A 10,107-nucleotide genomic window follows, 5' to 3' on the forward strand; every position below is an offset into this window, starting at 1 on the left:
CCTATACAGGGTTGCTATGAGTCAGAATCGACTCCACAGCACATACCACCACCACTAACTTCTTTAGTCTGAAATCAATCAATATGCAATCAAGATGCATTGACAAGTACTGATGATTGGAATGTGAAAGTTGTAAACAAAGAGAAAGGAACAGTAGTTGGAAAGTATGGCCTTGATGACAGAAATGATGCTGGAGATCTCTGTGTAGAATTTTGCAAGACCGATGACTTATTCTTAACAAATGCCATTTTTTCAACAAAATAAATGGCGACAATACACTTGGATCTCACCAGATTAAATACACAGAAATCAAACCAACTACATCTGTGGAAAGAAAGGATAGGGAAGCTCCAACATTACCTTTGTGGATTGTAAGTTTTCTATAACATATACTCAACTCTGTTAGAGTCACACAAAGACATTGACAATATGGAAATAAATTATTAATGGCTGCATTCCAATTAAACTTTATCTAAAGTAGTAGGCATCAAGCTATATTTAGCCATCAGGCCTATAGTTTGCCAAAATTTTTAACAAACTATGCAAACAAACTATAATCTATGGTCCAATTTTCTAAAGAAAAGTAATTGTTAAACCTAAGGAGGAATTTTTATATTGTCTTTTCCATTTTATTATCCATTCTTTGGCTTTCATCAGTCAGTATATTTGTGGAAGAACATCAACCACAAGCAGATATGTTTGCTTTTAGCTCACTTATCTAGGCGGTAACAGAATCAGGTGTTACTGATTTGCAAATGACACTTATAAATGCAACTATTTCCGAGGCCAAATTGATGTGTCAAAATTCCTAATGAATTTGAAATCTATTTACAAAGTTGAAATAGTTATGTCTCTGTCTAAAAAAATGAGATGGCATTAAAAAATATGGAATTTTGCAAACAAAGCACCTGGGCCCTCTCTTAACCATGTAATTTACTAGTTGAGCAATTCAGTACACCCAATTATAAAAGCTAAATATTGCCTCACATCAAGTTTTTTAATTAAATAAAATTATTTAAAACGTGCTTTACAAATTATAATGCACATAATTATAAAGCCTAGATTTTGCTTGTGTTTTTTTTTTTTTTAATTTATGTTGTGTTTTAATTCAATGATTAGCTGGCCCATTAGTTGATTTGACACATTTGATCACTGTCTCATCCTTAAAACCTTAGCTTCACTTGGACTTCAGCACTGACATTCTCCTGGTTAACTTAATCATCTTTCCACCTCAGTTTCCTTTGTTAGTATTTTCTCTTCTCAATGATCTCTGCTGTTGTATTCCTCCAAACCTCAATTATTTATTTTTTGCTTTTCTATCTTCACTCACTCTCCAAGTGAATGCACCAAAGCTTCGGACTTCAAATACCATCTCTATGTTGATGACTTTCATATCTATCTCTCCAGGTTGGATATCTCCCATGAACTCTGAATTCATTTGTATCCAAATATCTATTTAACACCTTCATTTAGATATCTAATAGGTATTGCAGACTTACTTGTCCAATACTGAACTCCAGTTCTCAGTCTTCTCTTACAACAAGTCTACTGTGTCCATGATCTTTCCCATCTCAATCGAAGACAACTCCATCTTTCTAATTGATAAGTCAAAGTGTTGTGTTTCCCATGGATTGGTCAATGAGTCAAGATCATGGGGCACCATTTGCCTAGGGACAAAGTTCACAAAAGTGGGGAGAAAAGGAGAAATGGAAAGAAGAAACAGAGGGAAGAAGTGGTCTGGGTGATGTGGTACCCTTGAGGGACCACAGTAGAGCTGAAATAAAGTGGATGATTTGTTGAATGTAAAACTGATGATATGTTCCATAAATCTTCACTCAGTTCACAACAAAATGTTTTTTAAAAAGTTGTGTGTCATCGTTGATTCCCTTCTTTCAATCATATGTCATATTTAAAAAATAAGGCAGTTTGTTTCTTTCCTTCAAACTAGATGAAGACTATATTTTATGTCACACAAACTAGATGAAGACTATATTTTATTTCATAATCTTTCACCTGGATTGTTACAATAGCCTCCATAAGTTAAGTCAGTTAAGTGTCATCAAGTCAGTTCTGTATGGGTTTCCAAGGAGTGGATGGTGATTTGAACTGCCAACCTTGGGGTTAGAAGTGCAGTGCTTATGCTATAGTGCCACACCAGGACTCCATAACCTCCTACTGTGTCCTTATTTCTCAACACTATAGACCAAGTGATCTTTTGAAAATCTAAGTCTGATTATGTCATAAACTCTGCAGAATTGTTCCTACATGGTTCAGTCCCTGATGTCATCCCCTATCATTGTCCCTGTCACTCTGCTGAGTTACACTGTAGACATGTACCTGTCTTAAGGCTTGTACTATGTGTCGCCTCTTCTGCAATGGCCTTTACCCAAATATTCAAATATAATCTATGGCCCAATTGTCTAAATATTTGAACAAAGATCCCTAATATCCCTTGAGTCTTTGTTCAAGTATCATCATCTCAATGTCTACTCCAGCCACTCTATTTAAAACTGTTACCCTTTCCTCATGCTATCAATCCTGCTACACAGGATCTCTATGAGTCATAACCAACTCAATGGCACTTATCAACAACAACATCATCCTGCTGCATTTTTACCCATAGTACCTTCTAACTCACACTATAATTTACCTATTTACTTGGTTTCATGTTATTGCCTCTCTTTCCCTAGGAAGACAGAGACTGTCTGTCTGTTTTCATTCATTGATGTATTTCCAAGTGGCTAGCGGAGTGTCTAGCACATAAATATTTATTGAAAATCTGAATAAATATATAATGTAGCATCTAGATATGTGTATCTTTACACATATATGTAAAATGTAGTGCCTAGCAGAGTGCCTAGCATATAAATATTTAATAAAGTCTTAATAAATAATGTAGCATCTGTACATATAAATGTAAAATTTATATATGCATATATAGCTATTTTTGTAAAATTTAAACATACACATATTTTCAATAGTATTGATGATGCATATTTTGGAACATTATATATTGGCTACACTCTAAATATTTAGCATTTCAGGTTAAATCCAACAGAGAGGAGAAAATTCAATACTGTTGATATACTTCAAGTACAAATAAGTGCAGCAAAATATAAGCATTGGTTTAACAGATAAAATTATAATAGTGGTACACAAAAATAATGGTGTGTGGTGGTGATGGTGGTGTGCCATGGAGTTGGTTCTGACTCATAGCGACCCTGCGTAGGATTTCCGAGGCTATAAATCTTTACTGGAGCAGAAAACCTCATCTTTATCCCATGGAATGGCTAGGAGTTTCTAACTGTTGAACTTGAGGCTAGCAGCCCAACTCATAACCACTACGCTACCGGAATAATGGTGTGTAGGGTTCTAAACTTCCATGAGGACATTAAAGACATGTTGTCCTATTTGATGATGGATTTAAGATTCAGAGATGCTGCAATAGGCTGGAATGATTGTTTAAACCTACCAAAATAACTTTACTGTGAATATAAAAACTCAGAAGAACTCTTTGATTTGAATCATTGTTTCACAGATATAATTTGATTTTATTGCTACAATATTCCTTCAGTGGTTTGACATTGTCACTTCCCAGTTACAGATGAGAGAAAAAGTCAGTAGCATTAAGAAACATGATGAGGTTCAGATGCACAATCAATGGTAGATATTAGGTTTTAAACTCAGATCTCCTGACTAAAGTTATTGCTCCTCCCATAATACCCTGTTATCTTTGTAATTAGACTAACTGTGTGAAGACATTATATAAAGTTTAAAACAAAAACAAGTCTGACATACTAGAAAGGACAGAATAGTCTCAAGGAGCTTTGTAACTGTCAGAATATTTGGAGAGTGATCTATTCAATTTTGAAAATGTACAAATAATGAGAATATTAATTGACATAACGAGTGCCTACTATGTGATAGAGGTCATGTTTATTAATTAATTTCATTCTTAAGAATCCTTGACAAAGTCAAGTTAGTTCTAGGAAAATAAGATGATGGTATTTGGAAGTGGTGAGAGGTTGGAGACTATAATTGAGTTCTACAAACCATGGAGACAAGTGGGGAAGACTATAAGGGGAAATGGCATTTCTTTCAAATCCAAGCAACATTACCTTGTGGAAGAAATATGAGATTTATTTGAGATCCTAGATGTTAGAGAAAGGTTTAATGAATGAAAGTGACCAAGATTCAGAATTGTGTGTTACTGGACCATTCTCAGGAAAAGGACTCAATAAAGCTTAGAGTTCCATCCAACCTCTGCCCTTGAGCCAATTTCAACTCATAGGACAGAACAGAAGCGTTTCATAGGTTCCAACTGTAAATGTTTATGGAAACAGACTGCCGTGTCTTTATCCTGTGGAGTGACTGGAAGGTTCAAGCTGTCCATCTCTTGGCTAGCAACTGAGTGCTTAACCACTGCACTACCAGGGCTCCTTAAAAATTAAGAATTACAATGATTCAAAACTGGTGAAAATTTCTTTATGGGGTATTAGATGCTCACACACATTAAGCACTTGCTTCATCATCTAATCTGCAAGAGATATTGTGGAGCGAATCCTTGTCTAGGATGGGGTTGACCCAGAAGTGCTCCCTCCCAACTCTAAGAATCTGTGACTATTAAATTAGTGTAAGGTAGGCACCTTTTAGAATAAAGGACTCTTGGGTAGGTCTTAAAGAGGCCCTGGTGCTACACAGGTTAAGGGCTCGGTTGCTAACTCAGCAGGCCCAAGATAGGGTAGTCTGCTTCCATCAAAGTGTTCTTGCTGTTGGTTAGTGCAGTCGAGTTGGTTCCGACCCATAGCGACCCTGCATAGGGTTTCCAAGGAGCGGCTGGTGAGCTTGTGATTCAGCCTGACTTTGCAACCACAGCACCACACTTCTGAAACCTTGTGAGGCAGTTCTACTTCGTCCTGTGTGTTCACTGAGCTGGAATTTACAATGAGTTGAAATTCAATTCAACAGCAATGGGTTTGGTTTCTGATTTGGGGTAGGAACAAGCAGCCTAAGGGCCACCAGTGCTGTTGACATCCAAAATGTGGCTCCTTTATTCAGGCCCCAGACACCTCAGGTGACAGAGGCATATCTTTGGCAGCTTCCATCTAGTCAGGACCCCTATGCCCCCGATTCCTCCTACTTCCGTCTAATGGTTCCATGCTCCTCCCAAAGCAGCCCACTTAGGCCTGCTTGCTACAGAAATGCCCCATCGCTAAATTCATCTCATTTCGACCTCAGTCTGTTTTTTGTTTTTGTTTTTTAATATGTTTTGTCAGATTATTTTTTATTTAATCATGAGGAAAAAATGAGTGACTGTTAAGATGTTAAGATTAACTCTTTCTGAAGACAGGATTACCCAAGTTATCAAGACAGTGGTTAACAACTTGGCATTATTTTTTGAGAAGTTGTCAGCCCCTTATTTTTATATTCTCTTTCTCAATAACATAAATAAGGTATGTTGAACTGTTGGAGAAACTTCTTAAATTATAGATCCCAGGTGCCATGAGGGAAGAGAGCTTCAGCCCGAGGGCTAGAGGAACTGAGGTACTCTCTATTTCAAATTAGTTGAAGATTGTTGTTGCTGTTAAGTGCTTTTGACTCATAGAGACCCTCTATAGGGTTTCTGAGATGTCATTGGTGGGTTTGAACCACTGACCTTGTAGTTTGCAATCCAGTGTTTATCCTATAGCACCATACCAGGAGTCCAGTTAAAGATAAGAAAGAAAGAAATTTAAATTAGCAGTGAGGGGGAAATTCAATAAGCAGAGAGGAAAGAATCATAAATGTGCAAAATTGGACTTGGGCTTCAATGTGGGGAAAAGGGATGTGAACATAAGAAAGGAGACAGTTGTTTCCCAAGAAGCATGGTGTAAAAGGGTTAGCTAATGGAATAATCTCCACCAACATTACAAGATGGATGAGTCTGAAGATAGCACTATTGGGTTCAAGCAAATAGCAGTCCAAAGGTGATGAATTGCAAGGACTGGCATTTTGAATTTGACATCTTTCCTGAGAATGTTTGAACTGTGGTTTAGGCAGCTATTGTGTGTTGGGTGACAGGAGATTGCATGGAGATAGATATTCTGATCTCCATGCATTTCATGTTTTTAATGGGAAACCAAATCCATTTTCTTCACATGGGTGCCCTGAGATTGTATGAAGGTAAGAACCACCTCTCAGCAGGAATAAACTCCTCTCAGCAAGTGCAAAATAGAAGCACACAGGAAAGTTCATTTGCCTTTATCTTTTGAAATGTCAATTTTCTGAGAAAGAAAATAGGGGAGCTTTCTCATCATTAAAACAAAAATTGTTTTTCCAACACTATGTGAGACTGAATCTTGTTGAATGGAAAAGCTAATGCAGGATGCAAAAGAGTTACCCCTTGAGTGGTGGGGGAAACACAGCAGGTATGGATCCTGTGAGGCACAGACATGGTCCAGAGAAAGGAGCGACCTGCCATTTCCTACTAGCAGTCATGATTCAAGACACTGTAGCCTACAGCAATTCCCGGAATTGGGCACACATACCAAATCCTAAAGGAAGCAGTGTCTAGAAATTTGGAGGACTTGTGTTTGAACCTTGTCAACAGGATGATTGGAGTCCTGGCGTGGAACTTTAGGATAAGCAGTGGACTATTAACTGCAAGGTTAGGTCAAATTCACCACATGCTACTCAAAAACCCTATATAGGGTGGTTGTGAGTCGGAACCGACTCAATGGAACTTAACAATAACAGGATGATTGTTCCTTTGAAGAAAGAACAACTCTTCTCAGGCTCCGAAGCAGTGACATGAGCAGCCACATTTACACCAGTGTTCAGTGCTGCACTCTTCACAATAGCCCAAAGTAGGAAACAATTCAAATATCCATCAGTGGATGAATGGATGAACAAAAGGTTTCATATATATTCAGTGGAATAATGTTATTACTGGTTGATTCCAACTTACGGTCACCTATGTGTGCAGAGTAGAGCTGCTCTGTAGGATTACACGGCTTTGACCTTTCCGATAATACTATGCTGATAGCTAACTCTGTCTTCTGATGAGCTTCTGGGTGGGTTCATACCGCCAACTTTTAGCTTGTAGTTGAGCACTTAACAATTTGTATCACCCAGGGACTCTCAATGGAATATTAACTCTGTCATGATGAGAAATGAGGTCCTACTACAGGCCAGAAGATAGATGAACCTTGAAAATATGCTGACTGGAATAACGCATCACTAAAGAACATTTATTGTATGAAGTCCCTATTGTTGTTGTTATGTGCTTGGAGTCGGTTCCGACTCATAGTGACTCTCTACAGGGTTTCTGAGGCTGTAAATCTTTACAGGAGCAAAAAGCCTCATCTTTCTCCCACAGAAAAGCTAGTAGTTTCGAACTGCTGACCTTGTGGTTCGCAGCCCGATTCATAACCACTACACTATGAAGTCCCTAGAATAGGCAAATAGAGATCAGAGTTTAACAGTGACTGTGGGGTGCTGTAGGATAAGCACTAGAATGCTAATCATAAGGTCGTCAGTTCAAACTCACCAGTCACTCCATAGAAACCTGTACAGGGTCGCTTTGAGTTTGAACCGACTCGACAGCACTTAACAACAACAAAAGTGTCGTTGAGTCAGTTTTGACTCATAGTGACCCTGAAAATTTGGCGAAGAATATTGGAGATAGAAGCACAACATGATTGATATAATCAGTCTCACTGAATTAAATAACCAGAAAAAGATAAATTAGCAAGTGTTATGTATCTATATTTTCATAATAATTTAAAAACTACTTGTCTTGATGGAAAGATCAGCACAAAAGGGGGGATCTAATTGTGACAAACATATCCAAAAGACTTACCTTTTTAGAAGGCATGATTCCAAACATGGGGAACATCAAACCAGGCAGCAAAGCAGTTACTGACAGAGGCAAAGCTTCCGTGAGCCAAAATATGGCAACAACAAAGAGTGTGTAAGCACATTCTGCTTCCTGGAAAATAAGGAAGACAAAACACAGGTGAAAATTAGGAGACTGGGAAAATCAACATACCAATCACCACCACATTTGCTGTATGAAGCCTTGTCACAGTCCAGGCAACAAGAAGATCTGAAGACTTCTTCCCCTTCAAGCTTAGCAGAAAGCAATCCCTTCTTGGAGGTTCTAACAGCCAAGTTCCATAACCATGAGAAACTAGAGGGAAAAAATTCCCAATCTTTAGTTCCTTTCACATGTCCTTCTAAGCATAGAACCATATATAGTAAATTTTTTGTGTTGATTCCCATATATACAGATGTTTATGCTTACTTTCATTTGGCCTATAAAATGTACTCTCAGTTCTTTGGGAGTCCAGAATTACTACATTACAATCTTTACCTTGTGAAGGGTATGTTATTGTTAGGTGCCATCAAGACAATACAACTAAACCCGGCCTGGTCTGCAATCATCCTCACAATTGTCATGTTTAAGCTCATTGCTGCTACCACTGTGTCAATTCAATTTGTTGGGGGACTTCCTTATTTTGCTGACCCTTCACTTTATCAAGCATAATGTCTTTCTTTCTCCAGGGCCTGGTACTTCCTAAAAACATGTCCAAAGAATTAGAGACTAAGCTTGCCATCCTCGATTTTAAGGGGCTTTCTGTTTGTACAAAAGACAGATTTTTGTATAGCTGTCCTTTAATTGCATTCCTTGATGTTGGGTGTAGCCCCCATATAACTGCCTTTCTCCCTTCTGGCCATCCAGAGGCAATCAACAAAGGGAAAAACTTTTTGCTAGACATTTGACTCAGAGAAAGAAGGACAGTGCCAAGTTACATGACATGGATGAGCCTGAATCTGGTCTCTAAGTGGCATGGCCTTTAGGGTCAAAGACTTGTCTATCCTGCTTTTTGGGAGAAAGAGCTAAGCTCCTAGATTCTCGTAGGTGATGTTACAAAAATGAGATTCTTAACAGAATTTATTGTTTTGCTGAGCATAAATCTGTAGATTTCTGCTTTAGGGCATTGCTTACATATAAAGGGCTTACACAAATAATTCTAATATGAACTACCATCACTCATCTGTCAGTTTGTCATACGGAGGTGGTTTGTGTTACTGTGATGCTAGAAGCTATGCCATCAGTATTTTACATACCAGTAGGTTCATCCATGGCAGACAAGTTTCATCAGAGCTTTCAGACTAAGACAGACTAGAAAGAAGAACTTCACTCGGGTGAAAACCAAGGCTTCAGGCATTGATGGATTTTAATAAATGGAAGTAGCTCTTGTGGTGCTCACTTGTTTGTGCTAGAAAATTTGGAAGGCAAGTACCTAGTCAACTGGTTGGACGAGATCCATATTTGTGTCCATTCCAAAGAAAAGTGACCCAACTGGATGCGTAACTCATCAAAACAATATCATTAATATCACTTGCAAATAGAATTTTGTTGAATATAATTAAAAAAACAATTGCAAAAGTACATCTACAGGGAACTGCCAGAAATTCAATCCAGATTAAGAAGAAGATGTAGAATGAGGGATATCACTGCTGACATCAGGTGGATCTTGGCTGAAAGTAGAGAATACCAGAAAGATGTTTACTTGTGCTCTATCGATTATGCAAAGGCTCTCAACTCTGTGTTTTACAAAAAATTATGGTTAACATTGAGAAGAATAAGAATTCCAGAACACTTAATTGTACACATGAGGAATCTGTACATAGACCAAGAGGCAGTCCTTCAAACAAAATGAAGAGATGCCGAATGGTTTAAAATCAAGTAAGATGTGTGCCAACATTTTATCCTTTCACCATGCTTATTGAATTTGTATGCTGAGCAAATAACCTGAACACTAGATTATATGAAGAAGAATGTGGCATCAGGATTAGAGGAAGACCAATCAACAATCTATAATATGCACATGACATATTCAAAGTCATGGACTTGTTTTCATTTTCTTCAGCTTCAGTTTGAATTTGCATATGAGTAATTGTCTGTTCCAGTCTGCCCCTGGCCTTGTTTTCACTGATGATATGGAGCTTTTCCACTTTCTGTTTCTGCAGATGTTGTCAGTTTGATTTTATGTATTGCATCATGTGTATAGTCGTCTCTTCTGCTGTCTAAAGAAGGTATTTGAAATGAACAAATCATTG

General features: G+C 37.9%; 1 protein-coding gene across 1 annotated transcript in view; it reads right to left on the reverse strand.

The window, feature by feature from the left end:
• The window catches only part of SLC13A1 (solute carrier family 13 (sodium/sulfate symporter), member 1), a 114,943-nt gene that overhangs the window by 72,398 nt on the left and 32,438 nt on the right, over nucleotides 1-10,107 (reverse strand). Inside the window, exon 2 of the mRNA XM_006859331.1 lies at nucleotides 7,841-7,969. Within this exon, the coding sequence (XP_006859393.1) occupies nucleotides 7,841-7,969 (129 nt within the window). The remainder of the gene's footprint in view (nucleotides 1-7,840; nucleotides 7,970-10,107) is intronic.

The sequence above is a fragment of the Chrysochloris asiatica genome, unplaced genomic scaffold, assembly GCF_000296735.1.
Source record: "Chrysochloris asiatica unplaced genomic scaffold, ChrAsi1.0 scaffold00032, whole genome shotgun sequence".
In the NCBI taxonomy this organism is placed as follows: domain Eukaryota; kingdom Metazoa; phylum Chordata; class Mammalia; order Afrosoricida; family Chrysochloridae; genus Chrysochloris; species Chrysochloris asiatica.